Genomic DNA, 26,187 nt, shown 5'->3' with positions numbered 1-26,187 from the left:
TAGTTAAAGTCAAAGGTGGGATGAAGCAGGTAAAGTGCCCAAATTCATTGCTCTGCTTACAGTAAGCAAAGAATCAGCGCTTATGGAAGTGACTCCACACTGCTAGACATTTTTTCACATACACAGCTAGTACAGAAATTCAGCACTTGCCCTGTAAGCGGTAGTCTTGGCCCAAGACTATGGTGCTTGATATTGGATAGTGTACTACGCGCGGTTGAATAGCCAAAGCGCTCCCGCCACGGTATGATTTAGTTAACTGGACGGCTTGAAATCTAGACTATACTGGCAAGTATAGTCTAGATTTAGTTAACTGGACGGCTTGAAATCTAGACTATACTGGCAAGTATAGTCTAGAATTAGTTAACTGGACGGCTTGAAATCTAGACTATACTGGCAAGTATAGTCTAGATTTAGTTAACTGGACGGCTTGAAATCTAGACTATACTGGCAAGTATAGTCTAGAATTAGTTAACTGGACGGCTTGAAATCTAGACTATACTGGCAAGTATAGTCTAGATTTCAAGCCGTCCAGTTAACTAAATCATAGTCTAGATTTCAAGCCGTCCAGTTAACTAAATCATAGTGGCGGGCGCGCTTTGGCGATTCAACCTCGCGTAGTACACTATCTAATATCAAGCACCATAGTCTTGGGCCAAGACTATGTAAGCGGAGAATGGTGATCGCAAGCGCAAAATTCGCTTGCAAGCAGAGCCATGATGTAGGGCCCAGTCGATTGCCTCATTTCTCTTTATTTCAGTGTCATTGAAAAGCTGAAAAACTTTGTATTAAGTTTTGGTTACTAGATGAGGGAGTTTTTTTTTTCTTCCATACCAACAGAGTTGCATGTCTGGTTTAAGCTACCTTTAGTGACTGAGTGTCTATTACAATGAGTTTTGCGGATTGAAAAAACAAAACAAGATAGTGAGTGAGAAGTCGGGAATAGGCGTGTGATTTTTAAGTTTTTTTTCCGATTGTAGGATTTTCTCTTAATCACCCTGAGCTTTCAAATTTTCTTGAAAGATGTAAAGCAATCACTAAAAAGGGTGAAAGTAATGGGCGACATTGTTTCCAGCAGCTGATTCACGAAACTTTTATGCCATGGTGTAAGTTAAACACTACTTTCGTGAAATCAGCTGCTGACCTGTAGTTTTGTATTTCATCATCTTCCTATTCTGTGCAGAAACCTCCTCTGGAGTATACTCGCACATTTCTGGTCATACACAGAGTCCTGTAAATTTCCTGAATTGTAATGTCAGGGAAGTTCTGGGTCTAGATAAGTAGAAACCCAGGCCAACAAACCTCTCTGAGGAATTTACACATTCATTCAATCTAATCATCATAATTACTTGTTCCTGGAACCTGTTTTTGCTTCATTTGACTAGGAATGAAGTTGTCTCAAAATACTATATGAGTATCTCCTGTGTAAATGTGGCAGTGATATCAAGCGAAAATTAAATTAAAACTAACATTAAGTGTGACTGTAAATAGCAAATAAACAACAGTAAATAAACAACATATACGGTATATTAAACCCATAGTGCTATTGTGATACTTCTGATTTTGTAACACTCCGGAACCCATGCGGCCCTTTTATCCAAAATTCATTTTTGAGTTATTGGGATTTAAACCGGGGTCCCCTAGGTGAAAGGCATGGAATGAAACCACTGAGCCAACCGAATCCCAATGATATGCTTTACTTAAAACCACGGACACTCTCGGGTATTTTGCTCTATTACCTAAAACAAATGGTTTGGCCCCTGCCCCCCCCCCCAAAAAAAAGTATTCAAGATAGTTCACGAGAGGGCGCTACTTGCAGTCGCCATCGACGTGGGTGTGTGGGCAGAGCGCATGATTTCGTTGCACGCGAAAAATGCTCACCCGCTCATAGCAAGTAGGCCTACAATGATTGTTTTATATTGAAAAATAGTTGAACAACGTATAGCTGACGTGCAAAATGTTGACATACTTGTTAATTACCATGCAAATAATCAAATATGCCTACACCGAGAAACAAAAACTCGATCAAGATCTCCCAAACTTTTTTTTTTTACAAACCTACTTAGGCCTATTGGTTCGCTTTTAACCAAAGCACAATGGAAGTGATTGTATAACTATAAAATACGGTTGTTGGGTGAACTTTTGATTGGCAAATTTACAACGATTACATTATCCATTTAGCCACTGTACTGCCCAGCCGCATATAGCGATACACTGTATGCGGTACGAGGAAACCTCGCTAGCTTGTGTTTGTAGAAAAAAAGGAACATCAAAAGAAAACTCGATAGTCATTAGTAGGTCTACGCATTTGTTAATATATCTAGTTGTTATAGATCGTTATTAACTCTCCCTTCACAGTTGACTTGTCGAGGCTAATGATGATGAAATAATTTAGCTCTTACGAAAAATAAAACGCTCATTAGTAAACAGGAAACTGTTCATCATTTATGATGATATTGTCGAAAATTAACGCCTTCGCATTTAATCAGTATGAGCATTGAGCCAGACAAAAGCATTAAAAAGCTATTGTGTTCATTCTATCCGTGCACAAAAATATTCGCCATAAAAATTACCGTAGCCGTTTAACGAGAGGCATTTATTGTTCCCATGAGAACTTGTACTTTTATACAAATATTACCGAAAGGGTAAAAAATTGTGCATACACATTAAGCCATGGCTATCTTTTAAAATTTGAACTACGATTCCAGTAATTTACTGCAAGAATCTTGAGAAATTGGATTTCAGCAAACTCGGGCGGTGCAGGGACTAAAGGGTTATGTCAGAACGATGTGTGCCTACGAAAAACTACGAGGCTACGTTGCTCGTGTCGTATCTTCAAGAGAGCAGTTCAAGGTTCTTGCAATTTCTTGGTACCAGGGAGAAGGAAAAAAAATAAGACATTCAATGTTAGAGTAACCACAATTTGACAATGAAGAACTGCGCCTAAACATAGAAGTCTGAAGCTACGCCCGTTAATTTGTAAATAATGACCAAGTTTAGCAATTGGCAATGAACCAAAACAATTATGATGACAATTCTGCCTCCGGTCAATAGCGTAAAGGCTGCCCTGACACCCCCCCCCCACTCCACTGACAAACAGTCAACTAATGGTAAACTGATGCCCCGCCCATTTATTTTGCTTATGACCAAAAAAGGAATTCGATATCTTACTTGATAAACAAATCCGGTTACAATAACCGGTTACTAAATATGGAAGAGGCTACCCTGGGTTTTCATGGAAAATAATCATAGTGTTTTAAAAAACACCTTTTTTTAATTTCCTTATTCACTCCCCACAGTGAGCGTGTGTCTGACTTACGGCTTAGGCTAGTCCGGGGTCGCTATTATGTTTTTCATTGTTATTGCTGCAGCCACTAGCCCTAGCCAAGTTCGCCTGATTTACTACCCGATGAGAAATTGTGTCCAATTTCAGAAAGTTGTTAGCAGAAATGCTGCTCACCATAATATTATAAACGTTATTGGTTGGAAACTAGCTGTCTCTGCTATTATTATAAGAAGAATTTTTGCTGTGCGTAGCAAGGTGTTGTGCTTATTGGTATTTTATATACTAATGAATAAAACTATGCCTTTTCGATACAAACTTATGCCTACTGAAGCACTAGCTTTTGAGTTAAAGGCAGTGGACAATATTGGTAATTACTATAAAACATTGTAAGAAACCACTCCCTCTGAAGTGACGTAGTTTTCGAGAAAGAAGTAATTTACCACGAATCTGATTTTATCACCTCAGATTTAGAATTTGAGGTCTCGAAGTCAAACATATGAAAGCACACAACTTCGTGTGACAAGGGTGTATTTTTCTTCGACGACTGATTCAGCTCAAATTTTCACAGGTTTGTTATTGTATGCATAATGTTGAGATACACCAACTGTGAAGACTGTTCTTTGACATTACCAATAGTGCCCATTGTCCATAAAGTATGACCTATTTTGAGACATTCCCTTCGAAGCTCGAACGAAGTAAAATGGTTTTGATTAGGGTTTTTTTTCACTCAAAATATTTCTGAGAAACAAATAATGCATGAATCGTTTCTCGACTGAGAAAATTCATTTTGTTCCGTCGTGTCCAGTTTTTGTTTATGTTCTTTTGTTTGCTTGTTTGTCTGTCTGTTTGTTTGTTTGTTTGTTTACTTCTTGGGATCCACAAAATGAAACCGGTAAATTAGGCCAAGATGTTTTTTTTTTTTGCCAGGACCATGGAGGAAGGAATAAGATGTGATTTTGACAGACTCGAAAACAAAGATAATTCAATGAAAATAAGTGGGCGTGGCTCGAGGACAACTCATGCAAATAGCAACGCAGCGATTTCCATATTTGGGCATGACTGCTCAGTGGTCGCTAGGGAGAACAGCCAATATGAACCGTTGTGGGGAGTTTGCGCCTGGCACACTCTTGAAGAAGGCAAGGGAAACGCACAGGTTGCTGCCGTTGAGCGAAGCGGAGAATTTATTTTTCTGGTAAGTTTAAAATAACTGCTGATGAACTTTAAAGAGAACAGTGTGTGTGGATGGTTTTGTGAAATGTACAGCTCACATAATATTTAAGTTTCTTGGTGAAGAAACTCGACTTTGATAAAATATCTTTCGGTTTTTAAGGTAGTCTGTATACAGCCTACCCATCGCTGCTTCAAAAGCACGCAATGCACAAATCAATGTGGCTTAAACACCGGTTCAAGGTTACCGACCATCTGTGACTATAGTTTCCTGTTAATTTTTGCTCAAGCAAGAACTTGTTAAGCTATTTTGTTCTGCTTACTCTAATGCTTGTAAGCAGCTCAATGTCGTAAAGCAGCTTGAAGAGCTGTAAAGCAAAAAGACTGTCTGTAAGCCTAGACAAATTGTGCTTAATGAAAACGATTTACCAACCCAAGTACCATTGCGTGTGCACAGTTTGTGACTGCTAAGCATAAAACTAGGTCCAGCTGGGTTTCACTTTAAGAAACACCAGGAAGCAGTCGTTCTTACCGTTTTACCGGTATTTTGAGTGACTCTGCAACCACGGAGATAAACGAATACTTTTGTCGAGTTTTTAATTTTTTTTAATTTTTAAGTTTTTTAGGTTGATAATGCCCTCTCGTGAACGACTAGTTATGGATCGTATACAGTTACAATTAATGACAATTTTTTGAGTTAAAAAAAACAACCCTTAAATTAAACAACAAAATATAGTTGGGGTAAAGGTCATATTTTTTCTTCTAATGTTATCAAGTTTTTGAGACAAGAGCTAGTTTAAAAAAAAAAAACCAATGCAGATGTTTTACCTTTTTATGCACCGCAATCTATTTTGAATTAATGCACTTGTGTATAATTATCCACACGAATTGTGGAAGATTCTCTTCCAATGCGGATGGAATCCACAAGAGGTTGAAGTTTACAATATTATTTAAGACACATTCTCAAGTCGATTCATAATTGATTTGCAAACTAGAATTGGACAAGAATTTCACGCAATAAAACATGAAACACAACAATCAACACAAACCTCAACTAATGTCAGGTAATAATTAATATTATCGTTTATCGTTTTTATCGCTCGTGTATGTTTATGCACTTGTGGATAAGACACATCGCGATGAGATTTTCATAATTTGAACTACAAACATTTTAAATGCTAATAATTAAATATCAAAATATCACAAGTGTATGTCAACACGGTTCAATAATAACATGCCTACACTGCGTAAAATTGCATGGATCGCAGTCCTGACAACCGACCCCCCCCCCCCCTAACAATGACTCACAGACCATGGACCAGTCTACCCGATGACTGACAAACAAACCCCAGGAGACTTCTCTCTTAGTCATGGCCATGGAGCTATCATGACAATTCACTCGAAATACAAACTTGTTTTTCTCTCCACTGCTGGCGAGAGCAGACACTACTTGACACCCATTCCTCGTGGGGCACTGCTACGTCAAATCCTTCATTCACCCACGCCCACAAGGGTCAAGGGCCCGTCTCGCCTAAGCAATATTCAACCCATAGACATTTTAATGGTTTCCATACAGATTCAAAGCAACCTTACTTTTATTTTCCCCGCTTTTTTGAAAGTAAATTTCTGTCCTCTTCCGATTTCCATTCCTCTACAGTTATCAGGCCTCGAAATCACCCACGACGCCCAGATCAGTTGCAGTGGTGCCCTGTGCGTTTTGCTGTGGTGCACTTCCCTAATACAAACTTAGACTTTCCTCAATACAGAAATGCCCCCTAATTAACTTTACATAATAGGGAAATTACTGTGCTCTTTCAAGAGCGAAGTTCAACGCCTGAATTATACTGTACAGAACCATACTGGCCTACTCCCGCCAAAAAAATAATCGTGTATGTATATTATCGTCCTTTAAGCACTACAATAGGCTGTAATACATTGTCAACCGCAAATATTTCATTTTTTCTCCGTTGGCGAATTTCCCACTGATTTATTGGCGTCCATGGGATGGTAACAGAAACTCTACTCACCCGACTCAGTCTGTCTGAGGGGCTTTAAGTTCAAGCTAAATAATGTGGTATCATCTACAAAGGTCAAAACCCAGCTTTAAGCCGACCTCAGGTCAACCTACGATTTTCTTGCTTAGTAAAATCAGATTACCGGCCAAGACTCCACTCAATTGTTATGCTAAGTAAACAACAGCTAAATACCAGTCACAAGCAATGTATATGGCATGACATTTTGGCCAGTAACATGTGTGTAAAATAAGCGAGCTATATTCGTGCTTAAGCAACCTCTATGAAATTGGGCCCTGAGCATATGCGCAGACAAAATATGCTCAGGGCCCAATTTCATAGAGCTGCTTATAAGCAAGAAAATAGCTCGCTGATTTTACACATGTTACTGGCCAAAATGTCATGCCATATACATTGCTTGTTACTGGTATTTAGCTGTTGTTTACTTTGCCTAACAATTGAGTGGGGTCTTGGCCGGTAATCTGATTTTACTAAGCAAGGATTTTTTTGCTTAAGCAAAATTGTGTGCTTAAGCAGCTCTATGAAACTGGGCCCTGGTCACAACAACTGAGAAATCGTGCGCCTGCGACTATCACGTCGTACAAGTCGAATTTGTTCTACTCTTGCGACTGTTTATTTTTTCGAGCGGCGACTGTTTCAGATTTTAAAATCATCGCAGTTATATACGCTCAGGTCGTAAATAATCGCCGACTGAAAAGTTCCCGATGGTCTTAGTAGCTCAGGCGCAGTGTGATCCTAAAAAGTCAGTCGCCCACTGTTTTTGGTTGACGCAAGGTCGACCTGCGGCCAGCCGGCTTTTAGGGATTGTATACTTTTGGTAACTGAAACCCACTGTTTGTTTCAATAGTTGTATATAAACACCATAAAAATAACCTGGTAGCGTTTTTGAGATATATTGCCGAAAATGTAGAGCAGTTTCATATGTCCACGCAGAAAAAAACTCTGCATTTTGAATTCACAAGCTGAGAAGTGTTACTGTTAGTAACGCTTTCCAGATTCAAATTTGGGGGAAAAAAGTGATAACTGCATTTATATAGACCATGTGAACTTTGTTTACAACAAGTGTGACCTTGTACATTCTTTGGCTCGTCTGGCAGGCAAGATACTGCACTGGTCATATTATGGGAAAGTTCGCATTTTCTGTCATTTCCACATAAATCCAAGAGTTATGAAAGTAAAAGCTGGACAAGTTTTGAGATGTGCCCCCTTCATAATATCAAAAGTCGATAAGAATTGGACAATGCCATCTCCATAAAATAAAGAGTTTATGCTTTCACCCATAATAGGCTATAAGAAAAAAAACACCCTTGTTTTAATACAAAGTTGTGTGCGTTTAGATGGTTGATTTCGAGACCTCAAATTCTAAATCTGAGGTCTCGAAATCAAATTCGTGGAAAAGTACTTCTTTCTCGAAAACTATGTCACTTCAGAGGGAACCGTTTCTCACAATGTTTTATACCATCAACCTCTCCCCATTACTCGTTACCAAGTAAGGTTTTATGCTAATAATTATTTTGAGTAATTACCAATAATGTCCACTGCCTTTAAGAGTGGTTACCAGTATACAGTCAGACCCTTTCACTATACTAATACACCGGAAGCTTTATGGAGGGGAGACATAACAGGAAACAATTTATATGGAATTGTGGAAATAAAACATCAAATTCTTCTTATATGTCCCCATATAACTTTAACCAATGAATACAAAGGGCTGATGAGAATGGTCGCCATTTGGTTTTTCTCTCAAGGGAAATTAGGAGGAAATAACCATTTCTGGAACATAATTGGCAATTATGTTTTATCGCTGCCAGACCACAAAAGACTCAGGAAATTTGAATTTATTGTCCGACCCTAATTGCTACCCTTTGTTCATAATTTGGCGAGGGCTGTCAAGATAATTAGACAGCGCTGAATAAAATACACGGCAAGCATGGATAGAATAACCACATTATGTCAATTCGCTAATATTCGACGTGAACAATAAATTTGTTGTTTCCTTTTTTGACACAATAATTTTAAACACAAAGTTCTTTGTTGTGACTTCGATTTTCATCGGATGTATGTTTTATTAAATTTTATTTGATTAGTTTTTAACTCATAACAAAGTGGCGTTACTAAAGTGAGAGAAACCTCACAATTTCAGGCTGTAGTGTCATAAACAGGGTTGGTAAGGACAACAAAATCGTTATTTAATTTTAGTCTAAAATCTTGGTGATTATAAAATTCATACTAAAACAATTGTTATTGAAAATTGTATCTAACACCCTCATCAAAAAGAAAACAGTGTTTTTTCCCTCAATATTTTCTCCTGATTCGCACTGCAGATAAAGCCCAAATTTGCATTTGTTATTATAATGTACAGTTTATGATTGATCACACAAAAAGTGAACACTAGTGCGACTATTTTTGTCAGCTTTAATGTGTAGTCACATAAGTATTTTTACAAGGCGTTTTTGAAATGTTTGTGTGATTTTTTTATATATATTTTTTTTGTGTGGGGGGGGGGTATTGCATTTTTGTTAAAACAATTCAAGGCTCCCAGATTATATTTAAAATAAAATAAATTGTATAAAAATATTGACTTGTCCTCTTTCCAGATCATTTTCCCAAGGTCAAGACAAAAGACACACCACCACTATGTGTGACGATGACGTAGCAGCCCTTGTCATTGACAATGGCTCCGGTATGTGCAAGGCCGGTTTCGCCGGAGACGATGCCCCAAGAGCTGTCTTCCCATCCATCGTAGGAAGACCCCGTCACCAGGTAAACCTCATCTCTCATTCTACCATAAAAAAAAACATCAAAGAAGTCTGAAGACATTATGTGGTTGTTTCATGCTCCAAAATATTCCCAATATTTTCGTGAAATAAAAGTATTATGACATTGAGCAGTATAATTGCATCTCCGAAACAATGCAATAGCTTTCTTGAACTAACTTATTTTCCCAAACCATCCTGAAGCTTTCTTGAAAGAAGGTTATTCTACTAAAACCATCCATCAAGTCTTTCGTGAAACCGAAGCTATGTTGTTCTACACCAGTCACAAGGTCTCTTTGAACTGCTGCAATCTGTGATCCCACTAAGCCGAATCATAGACTATAAATTGCGTATCTGAACTAACCATATGTTTTCATAGGCGGTAATGGTTGGTAAAACTCATCTCTCATTTTTCCACAAGAAAATTGCAGAAGTCTGAAAACATTTTAGCGTTGTTGCATTCTTCAAAACCATCCAAAAGCTTTCTTGAAATAAGTTCTTCTGCAAAAGCAAACTCTTCAATTGGAATTTGAACTGAAACCCGTTGATTTGTTTTACTTTGAACCAAAGCTTTACTTTGTGTTTTCATTTTTAATTAAATACCTATTGTTTTTGTGTAGGGTGTGATGGTTGGTATGGGACAGAAGGACAGCTACGTGGGAGATGAAGCCCAGAGCAAGAGAGGTATCCTGACCCTTAAGTATCCCATCGAGCACGGTATCGTTACTAACTGGGACGATATGGAGAAGATCTGGCATCACACCTTCTACAATGAGTTGCGTGTGGCACCAGAGGAACACCCCGTGCTCCTGACTGAGGCCCCCCTTAACCCCAAAGCCAACAGAGAAAAGATGACACAGGTGAATATCTTGACGAATTTCTCAAACGACATTATTTTCACTAAAGAAAAGTCCCACAAAGTTATTTCTGAAGTTGAATTTCTCAACCAGCATTTCACTCAAACAAAAGTCCCACCTAGTTGTTTCTGAAGTTGAATTTCTCAACCAGCATTTCACTAAAACCAAAGTCCCACCAAGTTGTTTCTGAAGTTGAATTTCTCAACCAACATTTCACTACAACAAAAAGTCCCAGCAAGTTTTGACTCTTGGACAATATACTTCTTGCATTGGCCGCCATCTTTGACGAAGTGCACTTGTGAAAAGCTATAATTTTCTATCATTGTTGCATTGTTTTACATCAAAGATGGTGGTCAATGACGTCATAATATGCAACCCAAAAAGTCCCACCAAGTTGTTTCTCAAGTTGACATTTTCAACCAGCATTTCATAAAAAAAGTCCTATACCGAGTTGTTCTGAAGTTTAATTGATTCTTTGACAATTTGCCGTGAATGAACTGACATGATTGTAATCAATTTTTCCTTTTGCTTTAATTGTTGCAGATCATGTTCGAGACCTTCAACACACCCGCCATGTACGTGGCCATCCAGGCTGTACTCTCCCTGTACGCCTCTGGTCGTACCACCGGAATCGTCTTCGACTCTGGTGACGGTGTCTCTCACACTGTGCCCATCTACGAGGGATACGCCCTCCCCCACGCCATCCTCCGTCTGGACTTGGCCGGTCGTGACTTGACCGACTACCTGATGAAGATCCTCACAGAGCGTGGATACTCCTTCACAACAACTGGTGAGTCTCAAATAATAATATATGAATTCGTGTTTTTTTTTCTTCAATCAAATCATAATTTGTGTTCACACAAACTGTCCAACTTGTGATCGAAATTATGAAAGTTCAAACAAAGTTTAAATTTGAAACTGAAAAAGATAGCACACCTGTCGTGTTTACAGCCATGCTCATACACCTCAAATTCTTCTGACCTTTAAACAAACATTCAACCTTGCAATTACTGTTTGTGCTTGTTTCAATTTTACATTTTCTTGACTTTGCAGCCGAGCGTGAAATCGTTCGTGACATCAAGGAGAAACTCTGCTACGTTGCCCTCGACTTCGAGCAGGAGATGCAGACCGCTGCTTCAAGCTCCTCCCTGGAGAAGAGCTACGAGCTCCCCGACGGTCAGGTCATCACCATCGGCAACGAGCGTTTCAGGTCCCCGGAGGCCATGTTCCAGCCGGCCTTCCTTGGCATGGAAAGTGCCGGTATCCACGAGACCACATACAACAGCATCATGAAGTGCGACGTGGACATCCGTAAGGACCTGTACGCCAACACTGTCCTCTCCGGTGGTTCCACCATGTTCCCCGGCATCGCCGACAGGATGCAGAAGGAAGTCACAGCCCTTGCCCCACCCACAATGAAGATCAAGATCATCGCTCCCCCAGAGAGAAAGTACTCCGTATGGATCGGTGGCTCCATCCTTGCCTCCCTGTCCACCTTCCAACAGATGTGGATCAGCAAGCAGGAGTATGACGAGTCTGGCCCCAGCATTGTTCACCGCAAGTGCTTCTAAACTAAGCTTATTCTAAACAAACTGCCTGAACACAAAGTGGCTAAAAACTATTTTTCTATTTCTCAGTTGTGACATTACAAGGGTAGTTAAAAAAAAGCATTGTGTTACAGGGTTACAGCACAAGTTTGTTTAGAAAATCTTCCCATAAAGGGAACTCAGCAAAGCTCCCATAAGGGGATATAAACGTCAAGCTGGCAATGGCCAATTTCTCACACACAAACATTGGTTTATCGTCTACGATTATGAATTGCACAAACCAATAAATTATGATTCAGGAAGTATTATTCTAATCATTGTAAAATCATGGCGGTTAGCTTGGTACTATAGGATTCTAACCCACAACCTTGTGACTGCAAGTCTTGCGTTCGAATCACGATGAGTTTAGTCTACGTAAAGGCTTCATTTGTGGTTGGTTTAAAAATGCTAAGATAAAAACTCTTACACCATTTCCTTTATACACTTTCTGATTGGTGTGCATTTTGTTACTCGACAGATCAATTGTACGATTTCAAAATAACGTGGAGAATTAGCCCAAAACCCACCGTAATTTTACACTGGAAATTTTTAAAGATTGCGATTTAGTATATTAACTTGCACGTCAGTCAGTGACGCTACTTCTTTCGACTTCGAACAGCGTGGAGTAAAGTGTTTCGGGTTGTGACGTCATACTCATTGTGCTTTAATATTTACTGCTTTTCGATAATTGTACCATACAAATAATGTATTCACAATATGATGTATTCCTCACACTTTAGAAAGTAAAAAATAAAACTCAAGTTAAAGACACAATTGTTGCCGTTTTGTTGTTCCGCTTTTATTTTGCAACTTCACAATTTCATTGCATGAAATTAACATAAACAGCTAATACAAAGATATGCTAAGACAAAATACACAAAGCCAACTTGCAACCAGAGAGACTTTCTGATGAACTTGAGAAATTGAGTACTTTATTTGGGTTAAAATTAAAATATAAACTGGAAAGTTGCACCATAAAAAAAATATACAAAAAAACAATCAATTAGAACGGCAAAGAAGATAATTGTACTCCTATGTGCAGAGAAGAAACAATTATTTTGATATAAAGTTATACATAAAGTTGAGGCAAATATATTGATATGTGGTTTCAATAGGGAAAATACCGACTGCATTCAGATGGAATATACATTCAAAAATAACTGTTCATATAATTATTTGTTATTACTTATATTGAACATGGAATTCCGATTAGCCTTTCTCATGAAATATGCAAATTACATTGTGTATACTATAGGATGCACAAACGCGGTTGCGTCACGCCAACATACCCCCACAGAAAAATAAGTGTGATTGTAATCCCTCGTTTTGCCAACCAAATAGTGGAGTGTCAATTTATATCAGATGATCATCAACAACTATCGTTATTGCAAAACTGTCCAAATGTTGCATACAAATGTTACAATATTGAAGATAAATCATATGACATGGTTTGACAGCAATGAAAGACATTCCCAAAACGCATTAAATTTTAATTCGAAATAAAACACTCTTTTTTTTTGGATGATAATGGTCGAATTAAGAAGTCAATTTCCGCAGCAGTTAACAACATTCATTTTATTTTGTATTTTAATCTGCGTAATCATAGCTATGGACTGAAATTAAAAAAAAACAGTGAATTAACTGACAGGTTGGGAAACATTTTGTTTTTCTTATATATATATATTTTTGGAATTGTCAACAATTCAAACTATTTTGATACCGGAAAAGGAGGGGGCTTAGATACCCAGATCAATTTGTGCATTTTGCATTGATTATATCCACTCCATGTTCCTGGTACTCTTTCCTGCTCACCGCCAACTCGGGGAAATTCTCCTCCGAGGCGAAGAAGGAGCCGCCCAGCCAAGCCGACCACGCCCTTGTGGGTGCAGTCAACACTTTCACATTAGTCTCCGCCCCAGCCAGGGCTTGTATTTCCTTCTTAAGGCGCTGTGGAAGGTGGCTGGTACAACTAGAACCACCGGCTAACACGATGTTTTCGTAGAGGGCGCCCCGTGCGGACTCGTCGCATTGTTGGATGCTTTCGTGCGCCATTTTGTGTACTCCTTTGTCAGTTTCCGTACCAGCGAGAAGCGAGCTTCGGAAGAGGGGTTCGGCACATCGGAATCGCTCGGTTCCCAGTGATATCACCTACGAAGTTGTACATCATTTTAACAATTTTCATTTGTTATGAAATAAATTAGTATCCAATATACTCAATGAGATATTTCTTTTTGATAAACAAATATAAAAGTGGTGGCAGGAAACGAAAATCGTTCACGAGATAAAGATGTGAAAACACATGTTGCATGACATCGATACCAAAAAAGAAATGAATTAAAACGCTCATTGTAGAGCGATAAACTCAACACGGAAAATACATTCTTTTGTGGCCTTGTCAAAATATGACATTTCATATGTAAATTAAATTTTGTGGTCTTATCAAATATGACATTTCATATACAAATGTGTGGTCTTAGACAAGTTTTTGTCGCTACAAATTCTGTAATATTTCTAATCTAATTAAATTAACCAGACTATACTATTATTATAAGGGGGTGTTTCTTACCTGTCCGTCAGGCAGGGTGTAATCCACGGCTTTACATCCCGACAGGTTGAACTCCCCCTCGTAGTCCCACGCGATGTAGCTGTGCTTCTCCTTTATGGCACTGATAGTCTCGCGGTCGGCTGAGGAGATTTGCCGAGAACAAACGAGATTTCAATACAAGGCGTACACACGGGTGTAATGTGAACATGGTGCAGTACCACTGATCTCTAGTATCACAGAGATCAGTGTGCAGAACCATGTTGGGCTAGAGAGTCTGGGTGTGAGACCGCCACATGCCTCAATGTTGTCATTTTTATGTTTGTTTTGTCATTTTTACTTGGAAGTACATCATGAAGGAATACGAACATGAATACATGTACATGCATAGAACATGCATAGAGCAAGAGGCAGTTATGCAAGAAACAACCATAAGATCAATACACCAATAAACTTACTTATTGAGACGCCATCTTGTTCATTCAACAGCTTCGCCAGGTAGTCTGTCATCTGCCGACCGGCTACGCCATCCATCGTGACGATACCTGATGTCACAACAACGCCATCAACGACAGGAACCGAACTGACCATGCTGTCTCCAATATCGAGAACCAATCCCGTGGTTTTCTCGATGCTCTGAAGGGCGAGGTGCGGCTGGAGTGCAACGTAGAATGACGGCGCGTTGTGGGTCTCAAATATGCTCTGAAGAGAAAACAGTCAAACTTGGCAACGATTACGCCTCAAAAGCTCAAATTAGTCCAGCCCCTGGGCCTTTTTGAGATAAGGCGGACACGTTAGAATTGCACTGTTGGGTTTGGGTGTAGGCCTAGATACAGACAGATTTAATCCAAACCTCAACACTTGGTGTGTTCGATAAGCTTCCCTGGGTCTACCCCGCGGTGCTCACTCAGGTGAGCCCCTGACTCAAGAACTAAATGAACGACCACTCACCGCTCTCGTAGTGACGTCATGCACCTTGGGCCAGCCCCCAAAGCGACCCACTCCACAAACAGGGCACTGGGGGCTGACCCGGGTGAGCCCCCGGAATGACATCAAAGCTATTCGAACGCATCGGGGGGAAGACCGGAGTCGACCCAGGGAATCTAAACGAACTCACCCACTGTGGTGTTTCAAACAAACTTCAAAATGGCTGGTGGTCGTACACTTGAAAAGAAGTAGCCACACCCTTAATATCCTGTAAAGAATTCCTGAGATTCCAGGCGCATAATGAAGACACAATAGAGGGTTAAACCCAAAGAGAAAAGGCCGTGACGGTCTTTTCTCTTGTGTTACACCTTGCCCCACTATGAGAACAGCATTGTCCAATCCTCTCGAAGGCAATTACTGCCCGAATTATTATATGGTTGGTGTGAACATAGGGCAAGGAAATGGTGTGAACTTGCATCAATGTTGAATCCACTGTGGTTACGGCATTCATATTTAGGCATTTCGTATACTTGGTTTTAGATATTGCAATACCCTTAAAACAATTTTTAAAAAATGTCAAATTTACCAAATATCTTGATGAAAATTAATTGACATAAATTATAATTAAAAGATGTAAATCATTGAATAAACATATAAAGTGGTGAGTGAATCAGTTAGCAAACAATAAATGTAAATAAATGAATGTATAAATAAACAAATAAATTGATTATTTAATAAATAAATATAAATAAAACTCGTGAAATTTTTACTGGCTCTCAAAATTACTTTAACTCCTAGAGTTAGATACTAATACACAAGGAATATACAAATTAAACAGGGCTGTCATGACAAAATTATGAACACTGTCATCAAAAAATATTTGAGACCGTCAACATAGGGCTAAAGATTGGTAGAGCGCCTTTGTAATGATACAAAACAAAATCATAAAAAAATGAAAAATAAAAATTTATTTATGACTTTGACTCCAACCTCTGCCATCTTGGCCCTGTTCTTGGTCTTTATCTCAGTCTCGACGGGTCCATCCGTCAACATCACCGGTACCTCAGCAATCGAATCACACCCCATGACATCGACGAAGCAGAATTCCCATATACGATTCATGTCGTCCATGTCCGTGATGCTGTATTTATCCAGCGGGTAACTCAGGGAGAGAGTCGCCCGGTTCTCGAACGCCTCTCCCCCCACGAAGATAGTGTCCTGCCCCGCTCCCTGTCGGAATAAACAGTTGTAATTTTAGCACAAAAATTGCCGTTTACACCTCTACTACCCGAAACACGTGTATTAGCACAATCAACAGTTAATCGGGTCCCGTTCACTTTTTCATATGTGGTGGGTGGTGGTGGGGGGATTATGGTCCATCGTTTTAAGAATTCATATCTGTTTGACCATGGAGGAATAAATTTATTCCTGCATGGTTTTACCAGCTTTGACCAGGTTTGACAGCTGCATTAATGCGTTCTGTGCAGGCTGTAGAATGTTTACGAAATAATAAACTTGTTATAGGCCTATATTTTGTTGAATTGAATAAACCTTGGGAGACACGGTGGACACATTATTGCAATGATAGAGGTTTAGTATCCTGTATTCACCGTCGCCACCTAGACTTGACTCAAGTCCTAATCCTGTGCCATCGCCACAGAAAACTATTGGTTTGTGATGCTCTGCATTCCTTAACTTGTTTCGCGCTGGACATGCATTCTCGGGATTTCTCAGAACGGGACTTGAACCAAGTCTAGCACTCATCTGCGTAATCCAATGGTGTTCACCATAATCCCACTGAATCTAATGTCCTTACCGCTTTTGGCCTTCCAACAACAGTGTGGAAAGTATCCTCGGGAACATCACGACCAGAAAGCCCCACCCTGGTCAGAAACGACCCGCTGTCAATCACAATGGTCGGAGTTCGGTTCATCCTTCAACGCCTCTGAAACACAACTACAAACATTCCAACTTTACACCAACATCCTAATAAACAAAACTGCAACACACGAAAATTAATAAACACACCAAGCACTTTATAAATTTTCAGATTTGAAGATGTCAAAAAACACTAGGTCCCGAAAGACAAAACAAACACCCCATCATTCAAAAACAAACATTGCAAAACACAAAATAGAAATTAGCAGTACAAACCATCTACTGTCCACCATAGCATTTTTTCAACATACAGACTATTATACTGGTTTAAACCCCTGAAACACAAAAACAAACACCCCAACATACAAACACCCAAAACAAAACGGCAAAACACAAATTTATTCACCTATAGGCCTACAGGACGGGTATAACCATGTAGACTCTCACAACTTACGAAAACAAAATCGCTCTAATTATTCTGAAGATGTCAAACTACAAACTTTGTCCATTATACAGTCGAGTCTATTTCAACATAAAGATTGATTCAAAATATTTTTGTAAGATTAGAACTTCTTCTCATCGAAACGAAATTTCTTCTCATTCTTCAAACACAAAACATTATCCCAAATTGCGTATCACAAAAGCATACGAATGACCTGACACCACAGAAAATTTACCACGTTCATGTTTGGAACGTACACCGTAGTTACATGCAAATATTTATCTACCCATTCAAGTTGAGCTTTAATTTTAAAACAATTTCCCACACAATGTAATGCATACTCACCTCTGAACACAAATCTGCAGCTTCGTGTATTTCGCATGAAGTAAAAAAGCGAAACTGCAACAAACCTTGCGTTCAAAACCCGATCCAAAATGGCGACCAATCTCTATTGAAGCAGGCGATAATTACAAGCCCAAACTGCTATTAAACCATTGTGTATTTGACCTCCTGATGAAGGTAGCCAAACCCTCAACCTTCACCGGGTTTGGTTTCCGTCTTCACAAAACCGACCAAGGAGGAAATTTGAGTTTTTAATAAATATCCAGATGTTTAAAGTCACCCTTTATGTTGTATTTTTTTTTAATTTTGTGTGGTGTCTACACAAAGGTATTTATTAAAAAATAGAAGTTATATTTGCATTAGGATTATTCCATCCAAGGACGAAAGATGATGATGACAAAGAATATTAATTTGGGTTTTTACCCATACACCGATGTGTTTTAGCACTGGATACTCAGTACTTTCCCGAGTCCCAAGAAAAAATATCACAGGCATATACTCTCTTTTTCAAGAGCCATATGAAGGACAACTCTTTTTTCGAGTGGTCTTCCACTCTTTTAGATTGAAGTTTGCATCTTTTTGAGTGATTTTTCAGTCTGTCCTGGAGTGAAACCCCTCTAAAAGAGTGAAATAACCACCACTCTTTTTGAAGAGCCATATGAGGGACAGCTCGAAATGAAAAGAGTGGTGTTTTTCACTCTTTTACATGTAGAGAGTATTACTCGGGTGGGATTCGAGCCCACGACCCTTGCAATTGTAGGGCAGTGTCTTACCAACTAGGCTACCGAGATTGGTGTCAGCCCAACTTTTGCAGTGTTGGGCCTATACCTATGATTCTGCTTACTTGTTAATTGTTTTGCTGAGTAGTTTTGTTGCGGTACGAGTGCCCCTTTAAACTTTTTTTGTGGCACAACCGGATCTGAACTTCAACCGGCTGACTTCCAATCCTACTTTTGATCAACCTGGCCTCGCATCGAAGGTAAACTCATTTTGCTCCCATTCATGATTAAAACGAGGCTGGGAGGTAAACATCTATGGGCGTAAGGGGAGCTCTTCGGTTACTGTCAGTAACGTTTCTCAGATTGTGTATCCTGTTATTAGGGATTATTTTTCTTGCGTGGACATAATCGCTCCGGATTGCTGGTGTCGCATGCAATTATGTTCTCTATGCAATACTATCCAGAGGACATTATTGCATATACAATAATGAAGCAATAATGTTCGCCGGACGGGTTTGCATTATGCAATCGTGTCCGCCCGGACGCTGCTGCATAATGCAATTGTGTCCGCCCAGACACATTTGCATATGCAGTTGTGTCCGCCCCGTGCAAAACTGTCCTTGCAGTAAATTAAACGCCCTTGGTCGAGGGGGAACACGTTCGCCATTTTTTTAACAAGCTAAGTGCTTGTCATGAATGACATGGATATGTTCGGCCGTTGGGTATTTCGCTGCAATCCTAAAATACGTGAGTATTCATGCTGCATATACGTCGGTTCAGTGCATGCACGCTCGCACGGACAGTATTGCATGGCGGACACAATTGCATCTGACACCGGCGATATGTTAAAAAAAAAAAAAAAAAAAACTTTTGAAACTAACTTTTTCACAAGTATTTTTATAAATATTAAAACAATTGAACAGTTCCAAAAACCAAAGTTATACTTTGCCTTTGCCTTTAAGCAGCTCTGTATTAAAATTTACCAATGCTTTTGAAGTGCTCTTTAAAGAAACTGGACACAATTGGTCTTCTCACTTGGTGTATCTCAACATATGCATAAGATGACAAATCTGAAAATTTGAGCTCAGTTGGTCGTCGAAGTTGTGAGAGAGCAATGGAAGAAAAACACCCTTGTCGCACAAGTTGTGTTCCTTCAGATGCTTGATGGAGAGACCTCAAAATCTAATTCCGAGGTCTCGAAATTAAATTTAAATATTTTTAGTAAGAAATTACTTCTTTCTCAAAAACTACGTTACTTCAGAGGGAGCCGTTTCTCACAATGTTTTATATTATAAACAGCTCTCCATTGATCGTTAACAATTACGTTTTTATGCAAAATTGTTTCGAGTAATTACCGATAGTGATTACCAGTGCCTTTAAAACGAACTTTTCACATTAAATTTTTAGCTATATTGTATACACATTTATATGTAATTATTGACTCCCCTCCCATTTGTTTTGTATATATCTCTAGGCAACCTAATCTCTGTATATATTAACTACTTTCATTCCTTTAATTTGTAAATAAGTTTTGGAATGTTTTGTTAGTGAATGATGAGATATTTATGAGCGTGAATAAACGGAGTCTTATAACTCCAATCGAGAGAAGAAAAAGAAAAAAAAGGGGACAAAAACATTCGACGTTATAGAAACCCAAAGCAAACTTTACCTTTAAGCGGCTCTGTAAAGTGACCCAGGCTTTTAAAAGTGCCTCTTTTAAAAATAAATAATGGCAGTTCAACATGAAACCGAAACAGGTCCCGGTGTGTTTATCGAAACCGATTTAATGAAAATGTCATCTTTGGTATAGATGATAATGCGGGGGGGGGGGGGGGCGGGACGTCCAAATTTGCGGATGGTGCGAGGACGCAATAGCTATCTAGGCTTTGCAATGCCACATTTTTTTGTTTTACACTGAAACCATTTGGGGAGCTCTTAAACCTATTTATAATATAGAATACTGAATAACTTCCCTTTTTGTAAAAAGAAGGATACTTCTGTGTGTTGTTCGTAATTTCCCGCGGCTGTGACGCTGCAAAAGTAATGTCAAGAGAGGGCGCTCGAGAAACCCTTGTAACATCGGTTACCAGGGCCCACGTTTAAAGAGCCGTTTTAGCAACACATAATTATTGTTTAACGTTTCTATTCTCACTAAAATTGAGTACGATAAACCTTTTTCTGATTCATGTAATTTTGTTGTGCTATTTTCCCAAAATTTTCAATTAAATATCACTCCATATATTCAATAGTTACTGCCAAAATATTATCCCTCATCTTTGAATTGCTAATTGATTATTTAATTTAAATACAGTCATTCAAATAAATATTCCAATTTTTTCCAGTTTCCCCCAAGTTATCACACGCCATCTTTAAATGCCAATTCATAAATAATTTTATTTCTATTAGATCATTATTTTCAGTTTAACTTCTGGAGTTCTTTCCCTTTACCAAGTCATAACTTGTGTTGCTCTCCTAATTAATTTATTATTTTTTCGCGACCTAAATACACATGATAAATAAATGTACAAGTACTTCAAAGATTACAAAGAAATTACACTGTTTTATTTTTTGGCCATAGCAACATTCGTGTCCTGCTAACAGTCAAAATAGTACACAAATTAAACGATTGCCTTCACCAGTAACAAAATTTATCTAAATATACAAGTTTTCAAGTTACAAGAAATAACTTTTTTGCGTAGCTCAGAGTTGTTCTGTTTATCTTTCATACAAAACCAACCCACAGTGACCGTATACACGGCCAACTGCAGAGAAAGATATTGCAAGAGTTTGTTTATAATTTAACCAATTTCTTTTTTCCAGAGCCAATTTGTATCAGAACAACTCTTCGCAAACCGCAATAGAAATGTCGGTTTAGAAGGTGTTTTCTTTTTTGCAAGTTGTTGTTTCAGCGACATTTCAGTTTCGTTTGCAATTAGTACCAAATGTAACTATAACTCGAAAGAGTTTGTTTAGTATAAGTTAAAGTGTCGGGCCGCAGTTACTTCTTTTTAAAGCCCATGTGTTATAATATTGTTTTTATAGAACAGACGCATACGCCAACAAAACGGGGAGGTGTCTGGTGCAGTGAACAAAATATCAGGCACAGTTTTGAGTTGATGTTGATCATAGCAAGTTTAGTAAAAGGTTATGAACGAGTCTCAAATAAGGTGTTATGATCGAGACTTAAAAGGAACCAGAGGTTCAAAGTCTTTGGTGATGCCTTTTGGGGGCAGTTTGTTTAGAAGCACTTGCGGTGAACAATGCTGGGGCCAGACTCATCATACTCCTGCTTGCTGATCCACATCTGTTGGAAGGTGGACAGGGAGGCAAGGATGGAGCCACCGATCCATACGGAGTACTTTCTCTCTGGGGGAGCGATGATCTTGATCTTCATTGTGGGTGGGGCAAGGGCTGTGACTTCCTTCTGCATCCTGTCGGCGATGCCGGGGAACATGGTGGAACCACCGGAGAGGACAGTGTTGGCGTACAGGTCCTTACGGATGTCCACGTCGCACTTCATGATGCTGTTGTATGTGGTCTCGTGGATACCGGCAGATTCCATTCCCAAGAAGGATGGCTGGAAGAGGGCCTCGGGGCAACGGAAACGCTCGTTGCCGATGGTGATGACCTGACCGTCGGGGAGCTCGTAGCTCTTCTCCAGGGAGGAGCTTGAAGCAGCGGTCTGCATCTCCTGCTCGAAGTCAAGGGCAACGTAGCAGAGTTTCTCCTTGATGTCACGAACGATTTCACGCTCGGCTGTAAAGTGAAGGAAAGATATATTTAAAAATATGCACAAACAGTAATTGCAAGGTCGAACAATTTTTTATAAGGTCAGAAGAATTTGAGGTTCAGGATCATGGCTGGAAACACGTCAGGTGTCCTATCTTTTTCAGTTTCAAATTCAAACTTTGTTTGAACTTCAGTTTCGATAACAAGTTTAAAATTTTGTGTGAAAAAAAAAAAAACAATCGGGATTTGTTTGAAGGAAAAACAGGGAATTTATATATTATTTTTAGACTCACCAGTTGTTGTGAAGGAGTATCCACGCTCTGTGAGGATCTTCATCAGGTAGTCGGTCAAGTCACGACCGGCCAAGTCCAGACGGAGGATGGCGTGGGGGAGGGCGTATCCCTCGTAGATGGGCACAGTGTGAGAGACACCGTCACCAGAGTCGAAGACGATTCCGGTGGTACGACCAGAGGCGTACAGGGAGAGTACAGCCTGGATGGCAACGTACATGGCGGGTGTGTTGAAGGTCTCGAACATGATCTGCAACAAACAAAGCAAAAGGAAAAATTGATTACAAACATGTCATTTAAATTAAAGCTATTGTCAAAGAGTCAAGAGAAACATCTTGGTGTTACTTTGGTTTTTGTGAAATGCTGATTGAGAATTTCAACTCCAGAAACAACTTGGTGGGACTTTGGTTTTAGTGAAATGCTGATTGAGAATTTCAACTCCAGAAATAATTAGGTGGGACTTTCGTTTTAGTGAAATGCTGGTTGAGAAATGTATCTTCAGAAACACTAGGTGGGACTTTGGTTTTAGTGAATTGCTGGTTGAGAAATTCAAATTCAGAAATAACTTGGTGGGACATTACTTTAGTGAAATGTAGTTTGAGAAATTCGTCAAGATATTCACCTGTGTCATCTTTTCTCTGTTGGCTTTGGGGTTAAGGGGGGCCTCAGTCAGGAGCACGGGGTGTTCCTCTGGTGCCACACGCAACTCATTGTAGAAGGTGTGATGCCAGATCTTCTCCATATCGTCCCAGTTAGTAACGATACCGTGCTCGATGGGGTACTTTAGGGTCAGGATACCTCTCTTGCTCTGGGCTTCATCTCCCACGTAGCTGTCCTTCTGTCCCATACCAACCATCACACCCTACAAGAAAACAATTATATAGGTATTTAATTAAAAATGAAAACACAAAGTAAAGCTTTGGTTCAAAGTAAACACATCAACAGGTTTCAGTTCAAATTCCAATCGAAGGGTTTGCTTTAGCAGAATAACTGATTTCAAGAAAGCTTTTGGATGGTTTTGAAGAATGCAACTATGCTCATACATTTATTCAGATTTCTATTTGATTTTACGAAAATACATAGATGGTTTTGGCAGAATAACTTATTTCAAGAAAGCGTTTGGATAACAACTTGTTGTTTCAAGAAAGCTTTTGGGTGGATTTGGGGAATAACTTATTTCAAGAAAGCTTTTGATGGTTTTGGATAATGCAACATCACTTAATGTCTTCGGACTTCAGCAATATTTTTCTTGATGAAGAATGAGAGATGAGGTTTACCTGGTGACGGGGTCTTCCTACGATGGATGGGAAGACAGCTCTTGGGGCATCGTCTCCGGCGAAACCGGCCTTGCACATACCGGAGCCATTGTCTACGACCAGAGCGGCAACATCCTCGTCACACATTTTGTTTTTTTGTTTGTTTGTTTATCTGTACGAATCTGTAAACAAAAAAGAACAATTGCGGAATAAATAAACAATATTCATTGTACCTATCACATGAAAAATATCAAGTAGAACCAAATTGTCAAACCCAAACTATCACATAACCCATGGTAAGTTGCTTCACGCATAACGCAATGTAAATCTACCTATTTAGTCTTGAATAAAAAAACACCCAAACAAAATTTCAAAAGGAGTAGATAATTTTGGAGGAGGGCGAGATAAACTTAACAATATCCGCCGCTCTACAAACAGGAAGCAAACCATACCCCGATAATAGATGCAAATCTTCCGAGTCTTTTGTTGACTTGGGACCACGCTATCGGCAACAAGGAAGTCAGCCAGGCGAACACACCAAGCAGAAAATATGACCAAATACGGTAGTGCCAACGCCCCCTTGATGAATATTTTATTATGCTAATCATGATGCGGCTGTTGACCAATGGCGAGCCACCACACGAGGCACGGTAATGGGGTGTGCCTCGATAGAGGTGGAAAGCCACGTGTGTTGGGGAAGCCGGCCGGTGTGCATGAGAGCATGGAGCAGGTGGCATGATCGCTTGTAGCGTGGGCTTAGACTACCTTATCAAAAAATGGGCGTTGTCGCCGTGAATTTTTTGACAAGGAAATGGACTCGAATGGTAGATTTCTTCGCAAATTTTAACAACCAAGTAAATTACAGAGCTGTTTTAGGATTCTATATACAATGTAGATTGTTTTCCAAGGTGCTATAAATCATTTATATAAACTACTCGATTTAAGTTTCTCATACATGTATTTGTCAAAAAAACATTTGTTCCCCACAAACAGACGGAAACAAATTTGAGCAAAAAAGTTTCAGCAGCTCTAAACCACCCAACAAACGCAAGAATAAAAGAACTTTCCAAAAAAATCATTGCTTGGTAAAATTCCAGGATTATAATAAACTGCATAACCGCTCATAAATAATTAATGGAGACCAACTTTCAAATGCAAGTGCGATGAGTCAGAGCAATGATCAACCGGCTCGGGTGAATCATTCCTAAATCTCACGCCTCGAGTAAACCCCAGTGACTCATTTTTATACATGATTAAGAGTTGTACCAAATGGAAAAGGTAAAATGGCGACCTACGGCTATGCATGCTGCTAAGAGAAATATTTTCGCATGAAAATGAACTCGATCTTCGAAAATTTAATGCATTCTCAAAGCATGAAACCAATGGAAAATCTGCTCCAGCCCAAGGAATCTTGTAGCATTCCTTAACATTTCTAAATAATACAACTTGTGTTTATGACACATGCACGACTCAAATACGAATACATCAAGTGAAAATATTTGAATGCATTTATCCAATAAATTAAACATTCATGACATTGCTGCTTGAGATGTTTACAGCCAACTGATTTATCTCACTCTGTTTTAAACTGGACAAATTCTTCTGCAAAAATGTACAACTAGGTAAAACTAAAAGAGATTCGTAGCAATTCAACATTAAATCACTTGACATGATCAACGATCTATATTGATTTGAAATAGTGAGCAATGTTTGATTACAATGTAGACAGAACCATTTGTTTCTTGATTGAAGATCCAAACATGAAAAATATTTCAAACTCACCAAAGTTCCAAAGCTACTGCGAGCTCCAAGTTCCAGAGTGTCTTATCGGTTAGACGGTGACTGTGAGAATAACAGGTGTCTGCCCAAGCAGCCCTTAATATATGCGCGGCTATCGTACCACGTGATAGTGCGACGCACAGCATTACCAAATATGGTCACATTCTAGAGCCTGGTTGGGGCTCATTTGAATAACCATACACAGCTTTGTTCGCTTTTCTCAATAATATGCAGGCTGGTGGATTCTAATTGGACTATGGGATATTAGGGGCGTGTCTATTCAATGAGTTCCCCCAACGGGGGTCATAGGGTAGATTATAAATATTTCCTCTGAATTTTTGAGTTTCAGAGAAGGTCATTATGCAGGAAGAAATGTGGGCGTTTTCTCGGCTGCATTTGGCAATGAGGAAATACAAGTACACATGGGCCCTGGTACAATTTAATGTCTAAAAACATGATCTATTTTGCAAGGTGGTTATATCTGGGGGTGAAATTTAATAGTTTTGCTTATTAAGAGAAGTGTTGATGGATCTGGGGAATTGGAATAAAATATAAAAATACCATCAGAAAATAATGTTTTCCTGTCTATGTATGTTTACGT

At 39.2% G+C, this 26,187-nt stretch overlaps 3 protein-coding genes across 3 annotated transcripts; 1 reads left to right on the top strand and 2 right to left on the bottom strand.

Moving 5' to 3' along the window:
- The first annotated feature begins 4,391 nt into the window (after positions 1-4,391).
- On the top strand, positions 4,392-11,801 carry LOC139948771 (actin, cytoplasmic-like). The gene is made up of 5 exons (XM_071947090.1): positions 4,392-4,475; positions 9,081-9,246; positions 9,860-10,099; positions 10,640-10,886; positions 11,150-11,801. The coding sequence occupies exons 2-5, from the start codon at positions 9,121-9,123 to the stop codon at positions 11,665-11,667; spliced, it is 1,131 nt and encodes a 376-aa protein (XP_071803191.1). The 5' UTR covers positions 4,392-4,475; positions 9,081-9,120; the 3' UTR covers positions 11,668-11,801.
- A 754-nt stretch (positions 11,802-12,555) lies between these two features.
- Positions 12,556-17,956, bottom strand: LOC139948772 (actin-5-like). Its single transcript, XM_071947091.1, has 6 exons — positions 17,817-17,956; positions 16,968-17,107; positions 16,142-16,381; positions 14,683-14,926; positions 14,249-14,367; positions 12,556-13,830 (listed from the first exon to the last, which is right to left on the bottom strand). Exons 2-6 carry the CDS (start codon positions 17,082-17,084, stop codon positions 13,432-13,434), a joined length of 1,119 nt encoding a protein of 372 aa, XP_071803192.1. The 5' UTR covers positions 17,085-17,107; positions 17,817-17,956; the 3' UTR covers positions 12,556-13,431.
- Positions 17,957-21,072: 3,116 nt separating this feature from the next.
- Positions 21,073-25,688, bottom strand: LOC139948685 (actin, cytoplasmic). Its single transcript, XM_071946931.1, has 5 exons — positions 25,590-25,688; positions 23,829-23,989; positions 23,174-23,413; positions 22,555-22,801; positions 21,073-22,288 (listed from the first exon to the last, which is right to left on the bottom strand). The coding sequence occupies exons 2-5, from the start codon at positions 23,952-23,954 to the stop codon at positions 21,771-21,773; spliced, it is 1,131 nt and encodes a 376-aa protein (XP_071803032.1). The 5' UTR covers positions 23,955-23,989; positions 25,590-25,688; the 3' UTR covers positions 21,073-21,770.
- Positions 25,689-26,187: the final 499 nt, after the last annotated feature.

The sequence above is a fragment of the Asterias amurensis genome, chromosome 16 (genome assembly GCF_032118995.1).
Source record: "Asterias amurensis chromosome 16, ASM3211899v1".
NCBI classification, from domain to species: domain Eukaryota; kingdom Metazoa; phylum Echinodermata; class Asteroidea; order Forcipulatida; family Asteriidae; genus Asterias; species Asterias amurensis.
This window is presented reverse-complemented; position numbering and strand designations above follow the sequence as displayed.

Coding starts and splice junctions, on each gene's coding strand:
- LOC139948771 (XM_071947090.1), top strand. CDS start 9,121: ATGTGTGACGATGACGTAGCAGCCCTTGTCATTGACAATGGCTCCGGT. Junction 9,247..9,859: donor TAGGAAGACCCCGTCACCAG/GTAAACCTCATC, acceptor GTTTTTGTGTAG/GGTGTGATGGTTGGTATGGG. Junction 10,887..11,149: donor ATACTCCTTCACAACAACTG/GTGAGTCTCAAA, acceptor TTGACTTTGCAG/CCGAGCGTGAAATCGTTCGT.
- LOC139948772 (XM_071947091.1), bottom strand. CDS start 17,084: ATGAACCGAACTCCGACCATTGTGATTGACAGCGGGTCGTTTCTGACC. Junction 16,382..16,967: donor TTGTTGGAAGGCCAAAAGCG/GTAAGGACATTA, acceptor TTATTCCGACAG/GGAGCGGGGCAGGACACTAT. Junction 14,927..16,141: donor ACAGGGCCAAGATGGCAGAG/GTTGGAGTCAAA, acceptor TTTTCTCTTCAG/AGCATATTTGAGACCCACAA.
- LOC139948685 (XM_071946931.1), bottom strand. CDS start 23,954: ATGTGTGACGAGGATGTTGCCGCTCTGGTCGTAGACAATGGCTCCGGT. Junction 23,414..23,828: donor TAGGAAGACCCCGTCACCAG/GTAAACCTCATC, acceptor GTTTTCTTGTAG/GGTGTGATGGTTGGTATGGG. Junction 22,802..23,173: donor ACAGAGAAAAGATGACACAG/GTGAATATCTTG, acceptor TGTTTGTTGCAG/ATCATGTTCGAGACCTTCAA.